This window comes from Leptonotus elevatus, chromosome 9, assembly GCF_054856555.1.
Source record: "Leptonotus elevatus isolate MCC_2025b chromosome 9, RoL_Lele_1.0, whole genome shotgun sequence".
Lineage (NCBI taxonomy): Eukaryota > Metazoa > Chordata > Actinopteri > Syngnathiformes > Syngnathidae > Leptonotus > Leptonotus elevatus.
Genome location: NC_141247.1, coordinates 19,813,442 through 19,839,180, shown reverse-complemented (window position 1 = coordinate 19,839,180; position 25,739 = coordinate 19,813,442). Strand labels below are relative to the sequence as shown.

At 38.8% G+C, this 25,739-nt stretch overlaps 1 protein-coding gene across 3 annotated transcripts in view; it reads right to left on the bottom strand.

Moving 5' to 3' along the window:
• nlgn3a (neuroligin 3a) overlaps nt 1-25,739 on the bottom strand; it is a 168,203-nt gene that overhangs the window by 79,497 nt on the left and 62,967 nt on the right. For all 3 annotated transcript variants that reach the window (XM_086084636.1, XM_086084637.1, XM_086084638.1), the window contains one exon: nt 24,640-24,789. In XM_086084636.1, the coding sequence (XP_085940762.1) occupies nt 24,640-24,789 (150 nt within the window). The remainder of the gene's footprint in view (nt 1-24,639; nt 24,790-25,739) is intronic.

Below are 25,739 nucleotides of genomic sequence, written 5' to 3'. Positions count from 1 at the left end.
TATGTGCAAAATACGTGCTCTTAATATATTACATTTTACATAAAATATTTCTCAATGTATGTAAAAAAAATATCCACTTTTCCGATGCAAAAGGTCTCTCATATGTAAAAATAACCATTCAAAGATGGCACAAAACTCACTTTGGGCAATTTTTTCCCCATCACAAAAATCAACTCACTCAAAATTTTAATATGATTGCCATGCTATGTTTGTCCTGCATATCATTCCAAATCTGCAACAAATTATTAGGCCTACTCGCGTTGTAGTATAGGGTAAGCGCAACTAAGCCAGTTCTGCCATCTAGTGGTGAATGAAGATATTACAACTTAAAACTACAATCCTGCATACTCGGCACCTGTGGCTTAGCATATTCATAATTCAAAAAAATATTTTGGGTATTTTCCGTGTTTTGTTTTTGTTTTGTTTTGTTTTTGAGAGTATTTTCCCAATTTCCAGAGGAACACTAATAGTTAAGATTTATCAGTGTTTTTTGAAGACTTTTTTGGCTTTGTTAAAAACACGACAACAACAAACAAACAAACAAAAACTAATTATTATTATTATTATTATTGCATCATGCTTTTGGGTTGTTTTTCCTCAGCTGGAACTGGCACTGGCACTTTAATCATGGTGAAGGTTATAAATAGTTCCAAATACCAGCCATCTTTGAATTGCCCAGCCATATTCCAAAACTAACTTCATCCCATTTTTTTCTGGTTAGAATTGGCCTGTGCAATGTGTGCATAAAAGATGCGATGTAACACACAAAGAGCAATGCGATCACACAATTGTATGTTTTTTTTAATGATAGATTTGAAAGTGTTGTGAAATGTTTATGGTATTTGCACTTTGTTGTGCGTTTGTGAGCGTGTGTTACAGTATAAAGCTGTGTTGAAAGTGATACTGTACGGCCCGATACAAGTAACCGCCGAGCTGATGCATTGGCTGCATAATACAATCAGACAATTTGCTGGGCTTCATTTTGACATTGAGTGTTAGGAATGGAGTCGTTGACAGAGGAGAAGCAGGGTGTCAACTGCCTGTTTGCCTTTCGCTGCGGCGGCCGACCCAATCACAGCCCATCAGGAGAGGCGCAGGATTATTTTTTGACAGAGACTGCTGACTGGGCACGCAGCAGCGTGGGGTTGAGTGAAGGCAAAACGGAAGAGGCGGCTGATAATGAATATAGTTGCAATAAAGATGTAATTGATTTGGGATAGAACGAAAACACATCAGTATTATAATCATAAGGTATGAGCGACATGGATTGACTGACTCTAAAAGGGAGAAGAGCTGTAATTGCATTGAACTATACCAAATTGCCTTAACCCAATGTACATTAACGGGGAATTTCACATTCCTCTTACTTTTTTTCTTACTGCACTCTCAGCACTATAGTTACAACCAGGATTCCATCTTGTTCTTTAATGTGTGTCTTTTTATTATTGCCTTATATACACATGTCCTTGTGCCTGTTATAATGACTAAGACATTGTTACAGTAATTCTTATTTTTAATTCTTATTTTTTTATTTTTAACTCGTTTGTTCGTTCATTTAAAAAAAAAGGGGGGATAAAAAGGCTTCCTAACTGATCTTTCAAAGCTCACATAAAATTGTTTCATGACTATGTAAACACAGAAACTTACCAAATTTAAGATTAGACTCTCTTCTTTCACCACACACACTAAAAAAGAAAAAATAATTTTTTTTTTCTACCGTATTCATTTTTTTTTTAGTAATCCGCAGTCGAATATGGGTTAGTTTCACCCAAATCACCTATTTTGGACCCAAAAAACTGAAAACAAGCTTCATGTAAAAAGATATATTTAATGTACTTTATCCTAATAATTGCTAATGCTAATCATTTTTGCTTTTGTGACACCTCAAACATCTTCATCAATTCATCCTTTTCTGCCATAAAATACCAAAAGCATTAATGAAAAATATTCCCAAATATCACAACTTTGCGTTTGACAAAATAGTTGCACGCTATTTCGAAGTTGTAGTATTAGTAGTGTGTGAGCATGTGTGTGTACTGTATGCGTGTGCATGTACATTACATTCATCACTTCCACTTGTAAATTTAAATAATTTCCGTCATCTGATTGTAATGGTCAATTGAAAAAAGAAGAAGAATTCAGCCATGCTCACAACCATTTTTGCCCCATTGGTGACCCGCCCCCACCCACCCCCAATCTTAATAGGAACCCCGACTGTAATGACAAGTTTGCTCTATATTAATTATTTGGTTGTAACTAACATAACTATGAGATTAATTTTTCAAAAATCATTTCCAGTTTAAAACCCTGGAGAACCCACGGGGTCAAATTTGGCCCCTATACATTCTGCTACTCAAATAACAAAGACCTTTTTTTTTTTTTTTTTTACAAATTTAACTTCAAAAGTCCAGAGTGCCACTTCTGACCCCTGCATGGATATTGCACTTACATGAGCCAGAGTGGTGGTGTCAAGATGGCTGGCAACATGCCAATTTTGTTGAGCTGGAAATCAATCCAAACAAAACCATCTTCTCAGCAAACCATCAGATGGTAAAATTTTGCTTTTTTTGTTAATCTATTTCATATCATGTTGCAGAATGCTTAGGAGTATGTTTTATATATTTTTTTTTGATAAATTAGCAACTCTGAGCCAGTTAAAAAAAAAAGAGTTAAAATTTAAAAAAACATATTTTGATGTTCAGTGAACTTAGAGCAGTCATTTAATGTATAATTCATAATTTTCCAAAGAAGAAAAGGGTTCTTGGGTTCTCCAGGGTTAATACATTTTGTGGAAACTTTAATTGGATGTACGCTGCCATTGTTATTTACGTTTCAACGCATTCAGTGCGTAGCGACGTCGAATGGCGGCTGGCTCGCTGCAAGGTAAGCCTTTATAGCGTTCCTAAAGAGACAATCAAAACTCTTGAATGTGTCTGGTAAATGACAAGAGCACAACATTGGGGAGGGTGACTCTCCCGATTGCATGTTGTTTCTTTAGGAACGCTACGAGGTTAACCTTGATTTCTTAATAGGCGTTTCACATTCTACGGTACTACGCACTGAATGCCTTGCAACGTAAATAACAATGGCGGCGTACTTCCAATTAAAGTTTCCACAAAATGTATTATATTGGAAAAGATTTTTGAAGGATGGGTGGTGGGTGGTGTCTGGTCGGTGCTGGATTTCACTTTCCTTTCTTTTCTTTGGTCCTTCCTCGGGTCTCCTGGCGGCCTCACAACTCTGGCTGGATTCTGAAGTGTTCGGTTTAGGTGAACGGTATGGGATTTTTTAAAAGGTTTTAGGTGAACTAATGAATACACACTCACACGCACACACACATACACACCCACATACAAAATAAAAATGTATAATAAAAAAATAATAATAATGGGAAAAAAAAGAGAGCAATAATGATGACGTGTCAAATCCGCAAAATTACCGAATTAATTGAGCTCTCCAGAAAAAAAAAAAGGAAAAGATTTTTGAAAAATGAATCTCATAGTTATGTTAGTAACAACCGAATAAATAATACAGAGCAAACTTGTCATTACAGTCGGGGTTCCTTTTAATGATCAAACCAGAGTTCGCCAGGACTTTGACGGCAATTGACGTCAACAGCACTCAAACAGTCTTCATGGTGTCTTTTATCGAACTTTGTTGTTATGTACTACAGCATTTAGCATGCTAGTGCAGAGCTAAACCAGAGTGACTGCCATGTTTTGGGTTGTCTCGACTTTTTTTTTGGAGCTGCTATGTATCATAATGACTGGATTTGATGATTGCCTCAGATGTTGCAGCAGCTAAAATGCTTTTAATTGCTGAGCGCAATCGCGCTGACTCGCCTTGCGTCCCTCATCCTCTGTATACAATATACCCGGAGGACAGCATGAATAATAAAGACTTCAAATGACAGGCACGCAGCAGGGTTAATGATAAAGGTCAACTTGCCAGCATGCAGCCATTGAGTGTAAAGGACAAGTGGCATGGGGTCACAACTCACATGGGTACTTGGCCAATATATGAACCAGATGTGAGTTGTTATTTTGCAGCGAGGGTTCCCAAAGCAAGAGTGTCGCTGCTCTTATCAGACGGCAGCTTTGAGTTAGCAATAACACAATTTCATACATTTAGATGTGAGGGAGGGAAGAAAAAAAAAAAAGAGACCAAAAATGTGAAGTGTTGCTGCTATACGCTTCCACGCTCACAATGCAGAAGCGAAACAAGTACTATTGAAAAGAAATCAGCGAGAGAGACAGACGGCACTCCAGAGGCCCAGCATCACTTTGACAGGCAGCTCCTCAGAGAGAATGTCAGGCAGCACCTGAAGCCACGTAGCTCCAACAAGATATTCAAGATTGATCAACATATTTCACCGGCTATTATTCAAAAGAAAGCGCCGTTCAGCTGCACCTGACGCCCATGATATGTACACAAATCACTTCCATCAGTTTTGCCTGTAAGGAACAATGCTTTTTTCTTCTTCAATAAAGTAATCTCAATTAAACCAGGCTCCTGATTAAGTCTCCTTCTCCCACTTAAAAAAATAAAAAATCAGAACAGAATGGGCACAAAAAAAATCTCAACCGAATATAATGAGCTCTGAATTATTCTTCATTTCTATCTTTCTTCATGACGGTTCAATTAAATCCATAGACGCACTTTTATAAAATGGGGATTTTATGTCCTTTCTTCTTCCAATTCATTGCATGAAGTGTATAGACGCAGCACCCACAAAATTAAACACAACCCGTACTCTACTGAGATTAAAACAAAAGCTGCCATTTCCACGACTGTTATAATTCACGTTCCCATATGCACACATATAACTCCAACAAAAATAAACTAATTGTGTGAAGCCTGACGTTATTCCTATTTTTTTATTCCTCCCACTTTTTTGACATGCATCTGATTCCACATAATTAATCCGATTCACATCATTCCCAATTTCAACACATTAAAAAATTTCACACCATGGGGGCTTGTATCTTTCTCATTATAAACATTCACAGTTTATCCAAAATTCTAAATTTTTCCCACAAATATTCCCCTTGCGTTCCCAATGAGTAATTTGCCCCAAAAGTTGTTGATTATGAATTCCCAACTGCACATTCATCATCATTACACATTTACATCATCCCCATTTTCCATTCAATTCACCTTAAGAACAATTTTCAACTTGCAAATATTTCCCACTGACCAAATATTCAACATTTTCACTTTTAAAATGCCCACAAAAATGTCACTATTAATTCTCAGTGAGAAATTCAATACAACAGATTCACATGGTTCCCATTTGGAATTCAAACCATTCAGCTCATTCAATTCACCTTGGGACCAATTTTCAACTTGCCAAATAGTCGTACATAACAAAAAAAAATTCAAATTTTCTACTCAAACAAATTCCCATATTAGGACATATTCTACATTATTCACTTCTCCCTCAGCAACATTTTACATGTGCAAACCATTCCAAATTCAACATGTTTCGATCATTCAAGATCTCTTATTTATTAACATTCACAAAATTCTTAAAAGCCCCAAATTTAAAAAAAAATATCGACATATTCACCTCCAGTTTCCACTTATATTGACCAATTTCAACCATTCCAACTTCAACCAATATCATTGCACATCATTCCATTTCGTCATGTTAATGATGTTAAGCCATATCACCCAACCCCTCGATGACAAGTATTTGCGGATGGAAACTCATCACCTAAAAGAAAGAAAGTATATGTAAGTATATATGATATTTTGTAATAGCAACATTGATCTCGTTACAGCCACCTAACAAAGCTGGAGTGTTTATAAGGAGAAAAACCATGAACCTGAATTACTCTAAAGTGTTTAGCAATGTACGCAAACCCTTGAAAAACATATTTAATCCTCTGATAAACAACATAAATCAAGTTACTGATAAATGCCGAAGAATCGTGCAGCATGATTGCAAAGCCGAAATGTCATTTTTGGCAAATTAAAGAGATTATTCATTTGACTAAAGGTGTTGCCCTTCATGCTCTTGCAGCACGTACACACTCAGCCATCACGTGCAATCACAAAGCTTTACTTGACTCTGATTCCCCTTGCATGAGTTGATGGCATTTTAATTTGTTTTCAGGTTATTTGCAGGCAAACCATGACGTTCTCTCCAAATATGTAATTTTCAAATGAATTGTTAGATATCAACCATCTGCACGACTTCCTTTTTCTCTAAGCTGCTTTGTCCTACTGTAATTTCATTTCCCTCCTTTGCCTGGTCTTGATGCAAAACTTTCTTCTGTTGTTGTCCTCCTACACCCGAACTCTAAACAAATACAATCCCGAGACTGAGGGAGATGAAGAAACATTCATTCTAAGCATGAAGCATCATCATGAGGAAGTAGAGAGTTTGAGTTCTGCTGTTTCCCCCCCCCCCTTTTGCCTAGAATAGCAACAGAATCTCTTTGACCTCCTTAACTATGAGTTGCATTGCAGCAGTGCAGCCCAGCCATGCTTGTCAAATATCCACTTCAAAGTCGAAGCACAGAAAACTGCGTGACGTACACCACATTGAATTCATCATTCAAAATAAAACACATTAACAAACAACATTGGGGGGGGGGGGGATGTGTGTTATGAATTCATTGACTCTTTTGAGCGAGAAACTGAAAAAAAAAAAAAAAAGCAAAAAAAGTCCAGTACTAGAAATAGTCATGAGTTAATATCAATGGAGTAGGCACTCTAAGGTGGGAACGTATTTGTACTTGAAAGAGTGGATGAGTAAATACTCATCATCTATTTTTAATTGTAACAGGCACCCGCGTTGTGCCAAATATTTGTAACCTCTGTTGAGTTGTTATCAAGGTCATTTACTTCACCGGCTTAAACCGCGTGCCTGCCTGTTTCAGAGAACCTTAAGTTATCCGAGGCTAAGTGTCAACGACACTTGTTGGACTATTTGGAGTCATGCGGGGCCAAATGATTGGTTGTTCTTCCTCCCGAGGGGAGGAAGAAAGGACATCATTGTCAATAAGTTGTGCCGAGAGATGGTTCTGTATTTTGATAGCCTCCTTTATTCCACCTTCAAGCCGTTTAGATTTCCTGTCCAAACTCTGTTAATTATAATTCTGTCTTCTTAGAGACGTCTCCTTTGATCACCGTTTCAAAGAAGGTAACGTATTTTCGGACAATAAGTTCCACTTTTTTCGTAGTTTGGCTGCGTATATATTAAAATTTGAGCTCGGACTGGAACCCAAAATTCACGTTCCCTAATTGCCAATATTAGCCTGCTAAACAAAGTAGTGGTAATGCACCCAAACGACCAAACTGCCAAAAGAAAGTAGAAGTAGTAGTCATGGCAACTATTGGTATCGCTAATTTAGCATGTGGCTTTACAATAACAAAAGGCTCAATAACCGACTAGGATTCTACTTTTTGACCACAATGCGACGCGGGATTCTACTTCATTTAAGTAAATTCAGTAGTTGGAAGTTTAAGCTTCGTCCAACCAGAACTCGTTTGCTGCCGTCAACACGGGGTGTGTTTGGAAATTCACGACTCACTATGTTAATAATCAGGAGTCGCGCTTGACCTGTTTCCATCCGTATTGCCTGACACACTGAGCTCCAGCACTTTCTTTTCTGGAACACTCCGAATAACCGAACAGCACATTTAAAAAGAATTTTCGAACAGTCAGAGTGTAAAACACGGCACGCGCTGAGAGTATTTTGAACGCACCCAAGATTACGGTACGGGGATTTGTGTTGTGGTCTAGGTTTTTGTAAAATACATTTCTCTAGAATTTTTTTTTTGACTTGTACGCCGGCGTGACATATCTGTTTTTATCTGTTTTTATATTCTTCTTCATGATGTTTTTTTTATTATTATTTTTTTTTTTACTGGTGCAATTTACAGTCCGGAGCAACTTATAGTCCGAAAAATACGGTAAACTGCATACAAATGATAGATATATAGATAGATGGATGGATGGATGGATGGATGGATGGATGGATAGATAGATGGATGGATAGATGGACAGACAGACAGACAGACAGACAGACGGATAGATAGACAGACATATGGATAGATAGATAGTTGGATGGATAGATGGATAGATAGATATTACAAAGACCTGCTATAAATGGCTAAAGACAACAATTAATTGCAGCATCAGTTATATGACCACAAAGCCTTCAGAGTTTCATTTACGCTACCGCTTTTCCATGCGCACGTTGCTTCATATATGGTAAATATGCAGCCTTGAAAAGGCAGATTTCTCACCTCTGCCAATTTAAATAAAACCTCACTCCCACTCAAGGTGTGATTAAAAGCATTTTTGACCAGACATTGTTCGCACATTTCTCTCGGCACCTTTCTACCGCCGACTGGTGCAGCTTCACCCACTATAACAGCACACCGCACACTGTTATTTGCCCTACTCAGCTACGCTGCCCACTTCAATCCATTATCCCAAAATGTCCACCTACGTTTGCAGAGCAATCTCCTTCACTGCCACCTCAAGTGCCACTCTTTGCCAACCACGCCCCCGGGGTCATCTCTAATCCAACCTCCTTTTCTTCTTCCTCCAACCACTTGCACTGGAGCAATTCAGCATCTTGCTGCTAGCGGCTTTTATTCCCGCCCAACCCCCCTGCCACCCAGCCCTTCTACATCAGTGCTTTGCGGTGGCAGCAGTAAGGAGTGATTCCCACATGTGAAGATGGCTAACCTCGGTGGTCAGCTTTGGCAGCTGATGATTAATGCCATACAAGACGAGACGCAAGTGCATCTCAACGCGTGATATACTTCATGATGAACATGTCTCAAAAGCTGTGCGAACTCTTCCTGAATTTCAAGTCTCCGTAGTCTCAAAAGCCCCAAACCAATTCTCAATATTTCACAATACATGTCTGTATCAGGGTTAGGACAAAATATTGAGGTTAATTGTAACGGTATTTGTCACCATTACTGTTTTGAAGTCCGTCTAAAAACATTTGATAAAACATTAATACAGTAATTATTTTTGTGCTGTTTTTATGTAAATATAACCAAATTATAATTAAATGGACACTTGACTGACTTGCCAGAATTTTTTTTTTTAAATATTATGACAAAAATGTTTTTTGTTTTTGTTTTTTTGCATTAAATCATTTACATTATATGCTTAAAAGGGAGCTGAGCTCTTAGGAAAAAAAAAAGAAAAAAGGGAATTCAACACCCCAAATTATTATTATTTTTTTACAATAATATGTTTTATGCAGCCCCACTTAAATATGGTATTCTGGTTAATATTGCGTACATGGAATATGAATTAAGCAGCCAAATCCAGCCGTTTGATCTATCTCAGTGGGCGGCCATTTTGCCACTTGCTGTCGACTGAAGATGACATCAATGTTGCTCAGGTCTCAGGTAACAACCAATCACAGCTCAGCTTCAGAAAACAGGCGAGCTCGGATCGGTCATTGCCTGACCCCTCGGCAACATTGATGTCATCTTCAGTCGATAGCAAGTGGCAAAATGGCCGACCCTTAGATGTAAAAAAAATTCTGGATTTGGCATCATAACTCTTATTCCACAAATGTATTAATCAGAATGTCATGTTTATATTATTGTCAAGAAATGTTTAAGGTTGACTTCCACTTTAATGGATTTTCTATGCATTTTCTTCACACATACATACTGTGGTGTAAATCAAAATGAATCATGGCTGCATCAAGATATGATAAGAAATGCCAATAAAATGCAAGTTACTCAGTGATTCCCTTCATGCGCTCGCATGTCAACTGCGGCGAGGACAAATTCCCCGTCGACAGAAACCTCAAGAACCCTCTGTGTAGCCATCTGCCAATACAAATAACATGCTGACACTACTTCTAGTCCTAATAATAATAATAATCATTGTCACACTGTTTTTGCAAACGCCCCTCCACAGAGATGATGCAAATGATGTTAGAAACATTCGCTAACAGGATATGAAGGTGAACAGATGGAGAGGAGGAGCGACATTTTTGCATCATGGGAAATCCGCCAGAAGTCGAGGCCTATAACAGCATAATTAAGGACTAATTCAGAACAAGCCAAAATCAGCCTGGGCGATAAGCTTTTTCGAAACGTAACTAACCAATTAGTTTCATGAGGCTTCATGGATAAACTTTAGTATCAAATGCATAACAATTGAGTTTTATGTATTGTTTCATAACAATGATAAATAGAAGCATGACTTTGTCGTCCGATAAAAAGAGGCATTGGTGTTTAAATAACATTTATAATATCAATGCAATGACTTGATGCCATTCCAAGCCCCGTTGAAATGGTTTTATTGTGCTACCTGTCCTTAATTAGCAGCGCAGAACACAAACAGAAAACTCAAATACTATCGAAATCCATCTGTAAAATGACAAAGTTATTTCTTGCAACTAAACTGCAACAAAATATACTGAGTCCAAGTACAGACTCTTGTGGGACTTCACTATCTTTAGAGTCTTTTATTTTTTTATTTTTTACAATTTACAGTAATGACAAGTTCATTTATATGTATATAAAACAACAACAAGCAACTCATTACATCATATCCTCTCGAAGTGAGCCGAACCACATGGAATGGAATCGTAATCCCACTGAACCAAACCAAATCGTTCTACTTAAAAATGGAACCGTACTTGAATCGTGTCACACTCCATAGTAGTGTCTGATAACTGCTAGCTCGAAGACACAGACACAATCATTGTGTCACACATGCATTGCACCTACAGGAAGCAAAAACAACTCAATCTGTCCTAGACATTCTCCATGCTGTTCCCACAAAGTTGGAAACATAGAGTTGTCCAAAATGTCTTGATAAGATGAATAATTAAGATAAGGGAAACTAAAGTGTCTCGTCCAACCGCTGATTGAGGAATTAGTTGATTAAGATATGCATCTCGATACTTTGATCCACGAGTGTAATCTCAGGAATGTTAAAAAAAAAGACATTGTATGTTAGATTTGGATCTGTAGTTGAATCCTGAACGTTTTTTCTACGTGGAGGTCTAATTAAAGGTAGTTTGCAGGATTGCACTTTTCAGCCTGACAGTAAAGATTTATTGATCACGTCCATTAAATAAGTGCTAACAACCGTTCCTTTCCTACATACTAACCGCACCCTGACAAAGCACCCCTTGGTTGATCAATAATGTCAATCAGGGTTGATTTGAAAGGTGTAAACGCTGGCGTGTGTTCACCACAACTGTTACCTGTCCATGTTTTTGCCTTGAGGAAGGAGAAGAAGCGACTTTGTATTCCTGTGACGTTACAAATGCAGCCAGAAAGAAATGTGCTGCCATTAGGAAGCCCACACTCTTCACCAGAGCAGAGTGCAAAGTGAAACAAAGCATTCAAGCAAAAAATGACCGCAAAGAGATCTTTCAGGCGCCACAAAGAAGAATTTTCGGCATACACTTGTCTTACAGGGAGTCTAGGGAGGGGAGGAAAAAAAAATCCCCATTTGGGAAAAAGTATCTTACTGATGGCGTCCTTTAACAGCGATATATACCTTACGGTAGTTTAAAAGATGTCAGTGAATGGTATGCTGACGGTTTGAAAGTAAGTAAAAGAAAATGTTGGGGGGGGGGGGGCTGTTTTTGTACCTTACACTACATTAGCTCATTGCCCTTTAGACACAGAGTTTTTTTTTTTTTTTTACTTTTCTAACATTAAGAAGAACCCCAAGTCAGCCATTTTGCACCCGCATTCATCAGTTATGACTGCTAAAAGTCGTGCAATCATTATGTCATATGGGGACGCGGGAAGCAATAACACATTAAAGGTTGAGGGAACACTCATTTCGTACCTTGCAACAAAAGGTCATTTCACAATAGTACAATAAAACCGGTCGCAAAGTGCAAAATGTATCCCGGTGATACAAAATCCCCTGTCGGTATAAAACTCATTTTGGAACTGAATGTTGAGAGTGCAGTCAAAAAACAAAGGCAAATCAGCTTTGTGACTACTTTGGTGATAATGCGTTCAGTATCAATTGCCTAATGTGGCTGATGCTCAAGGACAACTTGGAGAATGACAAATAATTAGCGATGACTCCATAATTAGTATCAGGTCAGAATGGAAGATGTCTATTTCAATATTAGCAATTGGCATTTCTGGTTTAGACACTCGAGTTGATAAAAGAATTGCAGTGGAACAAGAAATCAATTGCTAGGCTTCACTTTTGACATGTTAGCATGTTAGCTGAATTATTGCAACGGCTTGTTAGTAAAAACAACAACAACAACAACAACAACAACAACAAAAACCTCTAGTGTATGTGGAAAGTGATTCCTGTATGTCACACTATTCTAAAATGTCAAGCTTGAAACAGCAATGTACTTTGTGCCTTGCTGTTTGTTGTATCATGAAAAAGGTGTGTGCATTTTCATTAACATTGCTTTAGCCACCTGGGTTCAAGATCAACAATGACAGGCTATTGGATGCTGGATTATTGTAGAACATCTTAATGCAACACTGAAGCAACCGCAGGTGGTGACAAAAATGAAAACAAGCTCAGAAAAAACAAAACAAAATACTGTCGCTTTTCACCCGGCAGGATATCTATTTGGTCTATTCGCAATCGACACTAAACAACTGCTGGTCACCATTGTTGGTATGACACAGTAAAAAAAAAAAAAACAAAAACAAGGAAGGATAAGGAGCTTATCTATTTACTTTTTGGCAGGTGGCTGTTGACTACGGAGGACTAAAACCGCCAAATTTCAAAATAAATAAATGACTAAATAAATAAATAAATGACTAAAATAAAATAAAATAAAATAAAAATAGATATAAAATTACATCCCCAAGAATAAATATAGATGGAAATAAAACAACTATATATAAATACATTTGTATTTAATTTTTGAATTATATTTTTTATATTTGTTTTTATTTTCACTTTTAGTCATTTATTTATTTATTTAGTCATTTATTTATTTTTTATTTTGGCGGTTTTAGTCCATACTGCCAGGACAAAATGCTATTCAAATGAGGGGGCGGTCCTAAGCATGTCTTGGGTTGGACTCCGCCATTGCGAACTGCCTTTCAATGGTCGAGTGAGAGGGTCGGCGAACAGGGAAGTTTCGCCGGCTTGTATCGGAGCACTCCAGCAATGGACGAATATCTTGTCCACTGTCGCCACAACCGGACCACCCCCCCTCATTCCTGGCAAAACTGCCAAAATTCAAAATAAATAAATGACTAAATAAATAAATAAAAGACTAAAAGTGAAAATAAAAACGGATATAAAAAATATATAATTCAAAAATTTAATACAAATGTATAATTTTTTTTGTAGTTTTTTATTTTTATTTAACTACATTTTTTAATTATATTTTTTACATCAGTTTTATTTTCAATTTTAGTCATTTATTTATTTTCACTTTTGGCAGTTTTGGTCCTCCATAGATGGCCACATTAAGGACTGTAATTTTAATCAATAGGGTCAACTGTGGAGTAGAAGGTTGCAGAGTTTAACGCTAATGCACAGCAACGTGACTAACGTTAGCTAGTGTGTGTATTGTTGTCATTTCTCGCTGCGTATATCCTCAAACATTACAATTTAGCGATGGTGACATATGTGCCGTTTCCTACTATATTATGGTTTTATACACGTTTGGGTAGACATATATGTAATTAGGATACAGCAACAAGCTAACTGTATTCCTCTACTGTTATAGAAGATAAACACTTACATACATTGAGTACATTTTTTTATTATTTTATCGGATTTCAATTTCAATGTCAAAAATAAACTCGTTTTCATCTTAACCGTCCCCTTTCGCCTTCTCACACCACTCCTCCCCCCGCGGCAATTTCCGAGGCGGCTTCCCGCTGGCCGTGACTCGATCGTGGATCAGGCTGTTTAGGTGCGCCGGTCCTCATGCTCCACGCGCCGAGCCAGACTCGTCCCCCCCCCCCCTACCTCGACCGACGGAAGCCCACATGCTGGCGCCAGTGGGTATCGGCCACCTAAGTAGGCGAACGTACGCGCCCCGGGTAACTCTCCTCCCGCCGCTAGTGTTGTTAGATGTGCACAGCTGAATGTCATGGCACTCATTTCTGCTCATATAATGAGTTCAGAACATTTATATCATACCTGACATCAACTGATAATGGCTGGACAGCATAAATGAACACGATGACGTCGACTAGGCTTATTGATCATCAGAGTCTGAAAGGTATGATCATAGCAATTAATGGTATTGTCAGAGTAGTACCAAAAGATATTACTGATTTCTTGAGACCACAGTCCACCATATTTCCTGAAACTTTGTCTTGGTCAGATAAGCTATTTAGCATGAGGTACACCATGTTTTTCCCGTATTAATAGTAACATATAAATGAATAAATAAATAAGTAAAACATGACAGAATTTTAGGTCAGCTTCACGGGATTCTTTTGTTCTGCTGTAATTCTGATGTTGACGTCAATTATTTCCTCAGGCTAGACACTTTCAGAGTTCTTACCTTTTCGGTTTTAATCAATACCTTTCAGTGGTAAGGAAACATGTTCATTGGGCATGGGGAGAGGCTGAACAAAAAGGCCCCTCCCAGTACTGCTGTACAGGGGACAGACCTTAATTGCAGGCTGTCTACCAAGAGAAGTTTTCAAGTTAATTTCCTGGCAGAGATTCGAAGCAGAGCGTCTCAACAAGCTGCAATAGACTGGGACCCGGAAACCATTACTTCAATCCTTTACTCTGCCACATTAATAGGATGAATATGTTTTTGTTCTTGCTTCATTTGGATGAATTTGATCAGGGTATGGGCTGACAGATTCTGAGAGACATACTGTAAGTGTGTGAGACCGTAAGAAAACTCTGCAAGTCTTGAGTATGGAAGGGGGGGGGGAAGTGGCCAAAATCCAACGGTGCAGTACGTTTCAGGCAAACGGGTCCGCCATGACGGTTGAGAACATTGTGTAAATGCAGCCTTACTTTTGATGTGATCAAAATGTTAGATCCCCTTAGTGTTTTAAGATTGAATATTCCTTGTGAACATTGTTTTGTATTACCAGGGGAGCACCGTTGTTTCCTACAGCCATTTTTTTCTCCACGCCTGTCATTTAGCTGTCAATTGCTATTGTTTTCACTATTGTGACAAATAATGAGAAAACGATGAGTTTTTATCCCTCATGTTTTGGCAGTAATCAATCAGCTTCAGATGTATTGCTATAAGTGTGTGGGCTGCATCTGGCCTCAGGAAAGAAACAAATGTGTCACTCTGAATGCATTTATGTTTTAACTGAATTGTTTTGGGCTGCCAATGGTCGGACAATTTACAGTAATTTTATTTAACCACCAGGCATCAATTCACAACTTTGGGAGCTCTGCAAGTCAGTATAAGGTGGAGCCTAAAAGTTGATCTGTGAAAGTAACCAAACCAGATGATGTGTTCTATTTGGGGAAAAAAGTCAATACAAGCCATGCTGAAAAGTGCAGGCATATAAACTGGCATACAAAAGATGATTGTATAAACAACATGTCTGTTACACCACAGGTGGCAACAAGTGATAAACGAAATTGCACACTTAATGACTGCAGTTGGGAAAAAAAAAAGACTGAAAACATTTCATTTAGACAAAATCCCTCACAAACATTTACTTTTTTTCATATTGTTTACTTAAAATACCACCACCTAGAGAGAGGCGATCAGTACAATTTTCAACAGGAAGCTGACTGCTAAGTTGCAATTCTATAATTGGGACGGTTTGAACTTGGAAAAACAAATCATTTCATATGGGAAAAATTGGTCACTACATAAAAAAAATTATATTTCATCTAGGATCACTGAAGAGATTGTGTTCGATGCCAGGTTCACAATAGCTGTTCTATTTCATCCCAAAGGTATTTGGTGGGGTTGAGGTCAGGCCTCTGACACCAAAACTCATCCGACCATGCTGCTATGAGCTCTGCTTTGCGCACTGGAGCGGTCATGCTGCAACAGAAAAGGGCCTTCCCTTGAACTGTGCCTACAAAGTTGGAAGCACAGAGTCGCCTAAAATGTCTTTGTATACTGAAGTATTAAGATTCAAGGTCGACAAAGTAGTCTAGACCAACACTTGATTGATTACACAATGGATTAAAGGTGTATCTCAAATTGTTTACCCACATAGCGCATTATTAACCTGAGATTCCCTTGTGCAGTGTTGTTCAAACCCAACTAATCAGTTTCTCTCCACTTCTGTGGATAAATTACAACCAGCCAGATTCTTTAGCATCGGAGAAGGATAAGTGTTACGGCATTGCAATACACATATCTCGAAACATTTAATGCACCATCACAACTTGGAAGCTTTAAGCTCTCAGGTGCAGTCTCTGAGCTTATTCTGATTGGAAACAGCTCTTTTCAAGGCCTGCATGTCAGAAATGTACAATGACAAACGACTGAAAATAAATGGAGGCTACAATCAGAGCGATCTGAGAATCAGTCATCAAAGGTCACAAACAATCACAGGGGAGGCAACACTCTCTTTTCAGAGGGCCGAGAAGGAGAGTCTCACCTTGAATATTGGCAAGACTTTCTTCATTTTTTATGTATTTTGAACTGGTAAATAAGTCAGCCCGCCTACAACCCACCCCGGCCCTCCCCCTTTCAGAACTACCCAATGGACTGGGAAAGTGAAACGCACCGGAGACCCAGTGAGTAATTATATTTGTAAAGAGCAGTGATACAAGATACTCCCCTCTTACTGGGAGTCATTACATACCATTAGAGAGGCGTCACAACTCTGCACACACGGACACACTCACACAATGCTCCCTTGCAAAACAGGGAGGCAATTCCTAGTTCCACCAGGGAGGCTAGATGCCCAAACTCACCCACATTGCGGAGGAGCAGCGGCTCTACTCTGAGCCCCTCCTGGAGGTCAGAGCATCTTACCCAATCTCTCAGGGAAAATCCCACCCCTGCGGACGAAACAATTTCGGCCACTTATACCCATGATTTTGTTCTCCTTCACCACGACAGACCGATCCAGAGTCCGCATCACTGCAGACACTGGACCGATCCGCCTCTCGATCTCCCGCTTCATTATTCCCTTACTCTTAAACAAGACCCCGAGATACTTGAACACAATCGGATTCTCGATCTAGAGATGTCACTCTACCCTTTATAGACTCAGAGAGTTGCAAGCTTGCTGAGGCCAACAGAACCACAGCATTTGACAGAAAGCAGAGACCCCCCTCCTCGTAGCCAGGAATCGGACAGCCAAAGAACCCCGCCTTCTCTCACAATTCATTTGACCCTCTGTCCCATTCCTACAGTGATGAACCCAAGGGAAGGGAGACCCGTGTTGTCTCTTCTGCCACCAGACCCAACTCCAAGCCCGGCTCCAGAAGGAATCCTGGAGACCTGCGTACTTGTGAGGGAAAGCAAGGTCCAAATAGGTCCCTCACCTAGGACCTATCTGTGCTGAGTTACCCTATAGGGTAACCTTTTCTGCTTCCGGTACACCATAAATATAAATGCGCTGACAACCTCGCTTTGGGATCATTGGCGACAGCTCAAGGAGGAGTGGTTTTTAATAGACTACAGTGCTATTCCACACACAAAAACTGCTGGTTTATTGGGGGCCTGGAACTGAATAATGGCATCTAAATTCATTTCAATGGGGAAATTGATTTGCTATTCAAGTAAATCAAGTTATGAGCTTGTTACCACTGTAGTAAAAATGCTTACACAAACACAGATCTAAAAGTGAGCATAGACATTCAGAGTTATTGGTTGTTTTGGGGGCAGGGTGACCCTGGAGATTCTGATCCAACCCAGCAGAGTTTTGAAATACAGTGATAGAATATCCTGATCCATGGATCAGGAAAGTGGAATTTGGAAATCTGGATCAGTTTGAATCTGGATTTAAATATTTGAAATACTGGGTGGTGGATTGGAATAAAACCAGATCTGCTCCAAAATTGGGTATTTTAAACCACATCTAATCTAATAATCTTCAACATCCAAATCCAGATTTCTAAAGGAAGTTTTCCTCACTTAGACGCACATCTTTAAAAGTAAATACCTGAAATTAAATATGTTAATCTATTGTCTCATCTGCATCTTTTGACGTCATCACCAAGTGTTTTCAGTCTCCAGCGAAAACAAACGCAAGTGTCTCTGCCTTCCAACGTTTTTTTTAAGAAGACTAAAGATACAACAGATCCATGCTGTCTCTCCTTCCCACACCTGCAGATCTCCAAACAGTGTTCCTCTAACATACAAGCTCTCCTCTTCCGTTCCTGACCTGAAGCGAGTGACCCGACTCCAAGCTTGCTGGGCGCTAATCATCCCGCGGTGGGTCAAACAAGTGATTAACAATTAACTCTCAATCGTCTACACAGTGAGGTTGAGATGTGAAAGTTTCTAAATGGGGACTCAGGAGAATTGCGGCGTACTCTTTGAAGCAATAATTACCGTTTCAGCAGCACAGAGCTTCAAGCTGCAGGAGGACGATAGTAACTTTGTGGACTCGTCTTTAATTGGAACACGAGTGGCAGCGTCTTAAAAACATCACACTCAGAACAGAATTTAAACAAGTCAACGCTTTTTGTCGGAACCTCACAAATGTTGAAAAGAAACGGCGCTGAAAAATAGATTATATCCACGGTAGCTTGTCTTTCGGAAACAAAACAAATGCTGCATTTATATCTCATAATACACTGAGCAGCATCTCTCAATAATTTTGATCCATTAGGAATAACATCGAAAAGCTAGGGGGAGACGGTAACTGCAGAAATGCCGTAACTCAAACAAAACAAATGAAACATGAATAAAACATTAATCACTGACATTTAGAAAGGTTTCGGAGTCAATTTGTTGCAATAAACTGGTGAAAATGTTTTTCTCTTTTTCATTCGCACATTAAAATAACTTTCAGTACAGATTTGTTAGTGAGAGCCTTTTGTTTCTGAAGATTGTGCTAAATATTCAGACTGTAGTGAGTATTTCAAAGATGTTTAGTGCAATATTAATGCAATATTCTGACTGCTCATGGATAGCATTGGAGGGATATTAATGTAAAAAAATAAATAAACCCGGTTTGAGTTGCCTCGTCTACTTTTCCTTTAAACTCATTATCTTGTCTAATTCTCTCTGCCGCCTTTATTTCCTCATCCCTTTAGCAGCTTAATTAAAACAAGCTTTTCACAATCTTTATTTATTTATTTGTCTATTTACGTTGAATGACATCCTCTCATGCAGCGAATAAATTACAAGTCGTATGTATTATATAAAATGAAGATAATGCTGCACTTGAGTTCAAGAGCTGATGTTATATTTGAAGTATTTTTATTCACTTTGCACATGACCTCATCCAAAGGTATATCTTTTTTTTTTTTTTAATAGAATTCTATTAGAAGTTGTACAGTAATTTATGTCCAGCAGTTTACTTGATTCCTAATTATTACTCAATAATGAGTGCAGTGGAACCTCCAACGTCAAACACAATTGACAATTCCGAGTTTACATTGTTGTTTACATTTGCCTCGAAAGCTTTGAGGTCTGAAATGGGACAATCCGAGTGGGATTAGTCCAACTTCCACCCTCTTCGAATGCAGCATTAACTCGGTGATCTGTTCATTAAGGAGCAGGACTTTGGATTGTTTTGAGGCCTCCTCTGTGAAGTTGTGCACACAACAAAGTTAATGTCGGCTATCGTAGTCGACTGACGGACGACTGCCACGTCAATCTTTGATGCAAGTACAAGAGATTATTTAGTTCAACCAATCAGAGGAGTTCACATCTAAGACTATTTAGCTCAACCAATGAAGGGATGAAAAATCCTAACGCAACGCCAAACCTGCTAGCAGGCACTCTTCTCCGAAATTCAATTGGTTAAAAAAATAAATAAAAAATCATTGTTGAAGGATCTGGGCAGATTCATTTGGCATGGCAACAAATAGAAGCTGAACTCTGATTGGACAAAAATATACTGCAGCAGAGCAGTTAGACACACTATGTAATAAGGAAATAGACAGTTGGAAATAAACAAATCTGATTTCATGTTAGTTGTAAATTGTCACTCTTAAAATAACTGCCTAAGATTTTTTTTCTTTTGCTAAATCATCTCCTCATGATGCAAATGGTTAAATTTTTTGGGGTGTTTCCTGAAAAATCTGAAAAAATGACTTGGGCGATTATTTTAAGAAGGCGTCGAAATGGTGGACAAAGTGTTGTACTGCTTAAGTACAAGTACTTAAGTACAAAATGCCAGTACTTTTGCCACCTCTGCTAATAACTAGATATAAACTATAGCTAAAAAAGACCACAGTCACATGTCAAGTTGGGAGTATAAGAAGCGATGACGTTGCAGAAAGCTTAGTGCTAAATTGCCCATCATGCTCTGATTTCTCTCTGGCCTTGGTTTTATTTGCGCAGTATGAGTGTGTCTGTAATAACAGTTAAAGCCGCACCATGGGGAGATTATCGGACCACGCTACATTATCGCCCAAGCACACGCATCGCTTCTCCTCGGCTCATTCCTCAGAAGGATCTCGCCAAGAGAACCACTCTGCGTTTGCGCATGTGAGCCAAGCACATCTGTGCGTGTGCTTCGATTTTTTTTTTGATCCCCCACAATGCACGATCCGTGTGTTTGTATGCACGTGCGTAAGTGCGCGCATGCTTAAAGCACTGACATGCCCTGTTTGGAGGGTGTGTGTGCATGCATGTAGAATGACATTTAGCGAAATGTGGTGGCGAGAGTAGAAACGTCTGACTCATAATTGAAGTGCCATAAAGGAAATATGAGCATGAACAGGCCTTACATGCTGAGCCTTACACCAGTGGTTGAATGTCACATTTTAAGATAGGATTCTACAAGGCCGCCTTACTAACTTTCCAAGGTTGATGGGTAAGAACAGGCTTACATTTACTCCATTATATTGGTATATTTGTGATTTTGGTTAAAGGTATGTATTATTACTTGGCTATTTTGGTTTGTCAGTATTATATTGCATTACTCCGTTTCATCAATTCAACCTAACTACTAGCGACATTTAACACATTTTCAACAATTAAATAGAGGCCAGACAGAAATCTCGATTTTAGCTCACCAACAACCCGAGTGAGGACAAGAAAAATAAAAAAAAATAAAAAGGGATGGATGGGAGAACTACAAAAACAAACCACTATACTCTGTCATTTGATCATAAAAATGTCAGTCTACAAAAACTCCATTTGGAACTTTTCAAACATACAAGAGATTGTCTCGGTCTGTAGAAAGGGTTGTGTGCAATCAGCAATGCATGCAGAGGACTGAAGATAAAGATGTAAGTTGGCAGAGGTAACCGTATTGTGCTAGGTCACATATGCAAACAAAAGCAGTTCATTTAAAGACTATTAATTGTGGCTGAATTTCCTCCGTTTATTACATTAAAAAATTATATTGCTGGGCAATATTTGAATTGGCATATTCTTATTTTATGTTTGGGCCAAGTGACTTCGGGGAACTTTTTTTTTTTTTGGGGCGTACAAGAATCAAGTGTAATTGCACATTCACTACAGTAGGTGGCAGCGGTTCTCTCATTGTCAGAGAGTGAGCAAGGAGTATTAACTCGTCCAAATGTGTTCTTACAACATTTTAATAGACAAATGAGAGTTGGTGGGGGCACAAAATATGTTCTATTTCCTGGAGAGGTAACATTTCTAAAGTAAGCATACTCTTACACTAACAGTACTTTAACCAGGTCTTACATTGCATATGAAAATCTCTTTTCAATTGCTTTACCTGGAAAAATAAAGTTTTAATAAATAAATACTCTTACTTAAGTGCAATTTTTTTTAGCTATTCTCTCACCCCTGCTGATTACGATGCTTAAAGTGAAAAATCACGAACAAACACGTTCACTGGCCAGCTGTCTGGATAGACCTATAAAGAAAAAAGTTCTAGCGGTAACGCCCTCATTTCAACGGAAAATAGTAAACAAAACATGACATATGTGAGACGTAAATCAACGTCCTTCATGTTCAAACAACACAACAACTTCCATGTAAAACTTTCAGAACAGCAAGCATTCCGCATACCAACCATGAACGTTCACAATAAACGAGGTCAGCAGTGCGCCTAAAGATGAGTTTTGCTGCTGTTATTACACATAATAGAAAAGTTGCCTGCATTCTTTTTCCAATAATCACTTACTATGAACTCACTGACCTCTCCCTTAAGCGCACCTGCACATTGTTAAGCCAACCAATAAAACATGCAGTATCAAACAAAAACGTGAGCGTAAAGATAATGATGCTATTTATTTGACCCTAACGCTAATCATTGAGTTAATTTCTCATTATAGTTTGCAGGGATATTGAATCGTACTTAATATTCTGTTTTGAAACACCGCAGAATGAAAACGACAACCACAATAATGAAATTGTGAGCTGCTCTCTTAGCATTGATGTAGGCTAATCTAGTCCAGTTAATTAATGAACTACTCGGTACTCTGGATATTTTTGTTTGAGTTGTATCCCAAATTACAAAAATGTCTTTAGTACCACTGATAAGAACCTGCCACCCATTTAATCCAGTCCAGTTGAGATAATGGATGGATGGAATTTAGCAACTGAAGTCACATGAACTCAATTCACAGGGGCTAATATGAGGTAAAGTTTCAAACACCTGGTAAATATCACAAGGTAAATAAACATTGCTGAGGCAGTATTTGGACTGTGTGTTGGTTGAGGCAACAATTTCCACTCTTGTGCAAATTCTGCAGCGGTTTGCTTTAATCCAATGGCTGAGCTTTGTTTATAAAGGGAAACAATATGCTCTGATTTGTTGGCATTTCAGCAATGGACAAAACAACACATAAAATGCATAAAGAGGGCAAAGATCCTACTTGGCCTCAAGTTAATGGTGTAAATAGTTTAAATAAAAAATCATCTGTTGTCCAAACAAATATTAAGGAAATGGTATTCATGATGTTTGGATGGTAGGTGAAACCGCTAAAAAGCTTAGCGCGCTAACAAACGCCATTTTGTTGCAGCAGCTGTTTCCATGGAGCTCACTTCTTTCTTTAGCTTTCTGTCCTCTCTCTCCACTTCCACCCCCACAAACACACACACGCACGCACGCACACTCACACAGGTACAAACACATTTCTGAACGAGGGTTCAGCTGTGTGAGTCAATCTGCAACCAACGACAACGAACACTATTTCACAATGTTTTTGTGGGCGTCATATTACTGGCAATAAACGCCACCGTTTTCCCTCAGATAGAAAAAAGTTGTCAAACGGAATCAGCTCTTAAATGCGATTGTTCACACATGACTATTAACGAATTAACTCGTGAACTCTGAACTCCATTGTTAATCAGAACAGTAGCGCCTACTGAGGCACATAAACTGTCTCCCGGCTGCCAAAATGAGTTTCCTGTGCAGTATTTAAGACGTTGTGAACGCAGCAATTTTCAAGCAGTTGGTGTCGTGTGTATTCATTTTAATGTTCTGAAAAGCAAATCAATGTATCCGGTCGAGCCTGTCTAAGTTTTTGTCGTAATATAATGTACAAATAAAGTACGCATGTTGAATAATATATATATATATATAATATAATATAATAATGAAAGCCGTACCTGAATAAATGTCTCATTCCTAATAGCAATTTTCCCCTCTTTGCAACAGTTATAATAGTTGGGGATGTTCAATATACTTGGTTTTTATTTTTGTTTGTTTTGGTTTTCACAGTGGTTTTGTTAGTTGTCATTCGTCGTATTTCTTTTTTCAAAAATGCTTTATTTTAGTTTGGTTTGTATTAGTTTTAGTATTAGTTTGAGGTTATTTAAAAAATGTGATCGTCTCTGGCAAAAGGGTCCGCATAAAAATCTAAATTGAGATATGTTCAAATTTTACACTTAATTCCTTTTAAAATGATATATAATACATGGACGTACCTACGAGTTTAATGTTGGCAGGTTGAAATCCCTAGTTTTAAGAAAAACAGGTTTACATTTTTATACTTGCATCTTTCAAATGTCCACAGCGACCAGTACCTTTGGAAAAATATACCGACCCCAAATTTTCAGGAACTGTTCAAATATCACATTTATTAAAAATATTTTATTTACATCAATAACAACAGCTTTATGGTTTGCGCTCTCAAAAAAAATCTAGAAATGACAGTTCCTAGAGTCAGGACATTTTTCAAATATGCTGCTCCCTTTTCATGGAATGCCACCTTACAAAAGTTTTTAATCTCCAAAAGTTTCTTACCTGGTTAAATAAAGGAATGATGATCACTGGATAGTCAATTGATAATGACATCATCCACAATTTGAACCCTTTAAAACTTTGACGATCATATTAAGCTTACAATTCATCTTCTGAGGCATCAGCCAAAGTTTGGTTATTTTATTGATGCTCCTTGTGATATTTTCTTGTTTAAATGAAGTCCTATTGCCACAGTGGGAAATTTGATTGAATAATTTTGCGTGAAAACGATTATTTGGCATTTGGTGTGGTCTGTGACAAGTACGTTTATTGATCACTTAATCATGGATGTGGTGTCTCAAATGCACTCGGTCACATAAAGGAGATGAAAATGTTTACGGTGGTTCGACAGTGTGAAATGAAGGTCACCCAGCAAGCAAACTCCAGCAACAGATCCCTAAATGTGAGCAACGTGGCTGAAAAGTGAAAACAACTTACCCAGCACGCCAACCCGATAGTTGAGGGTGATCACGATGACATTGCCGTAGCTCGCCAGGACGCTGCCATCGATCATGTTGCCCGTCCCCTCCATGTAGGATCCCCCGTGGATGTAGACCATCACAGGTTTGGCCCCGGTGTCTCGTATGTCTGCAAAAGCGGCCATCGTTACCACATTCACATTGGATCCTCGCCCGTTGATGCCGACTCGGTTTACATTCGCATATGCTTGATGGTCAGCAAAAAAAACAAAAACAACTTGACCATCACCTCCCAGGTACCGGCGCAGACGGGCACGGAATCGTCACGCGATTTGCGTCTCCTGCATGGAAACGTCAACGTCATTAAACCGACTTCAATTCTATTAAAGTAATTGGCCATCTCGGCTGCAAACGACGTGTAATTTACCTCTTAGAAAACAAACTATTTAGCTTGTGTGTTTGGCTTTCCAGGAAGCACGCTGACTTCCCAAATATGGGCAAGCAAGAAGCCATTAAGGGAGAGGAGAGGAGAGGAGAGGAAGCTACTCTGACATTTTACCCTAACCGAGAGGGGCTAATTTGGCTCGACAGCGATGGGAAAAAAACACTTGCTAATTACACAACGTAATTTTTTTTTCTTCTTCTTTTTTTTTTTTTTTTGCATGAGCCTGTGTGCGCTCACTAACTTGTTTGCACAGAGGTGCAGGGCATTGAGGGCCATTTATTTTATTTCCAAACCAGAAAAGGATAGCCAGCTGGAATGGCACGTCAGCCAGATAAAGCACATTTACTGGCGGAAAGGGAAGGGGGGGGGGGAAAGAAAAAAGAGTGGCGAGCAGCAGCAGAGGGACAAGACAAGAAAACTCTCTCTCATTTCCACTCCTGCAGCACCCCCCCCCCCCTCCTCCCTCACTTTGTATCACTTTCAATCACAGACTCGCCCCTATCTCCTTGCCCATCTCTCTCCAGCTTCTTCTTTTCCCACTACGCGCCGAGAGTGGTGCGAATGAGAAGGTGCGCAAAGGGCAAAAAGTGACAAAGAAAGGGAGAGGCTGACTTAAAAAAAAAGGGTACGGTTGAGAAAAAGAGAAAATTGAGAAGTGAAATAGAAACAACGCA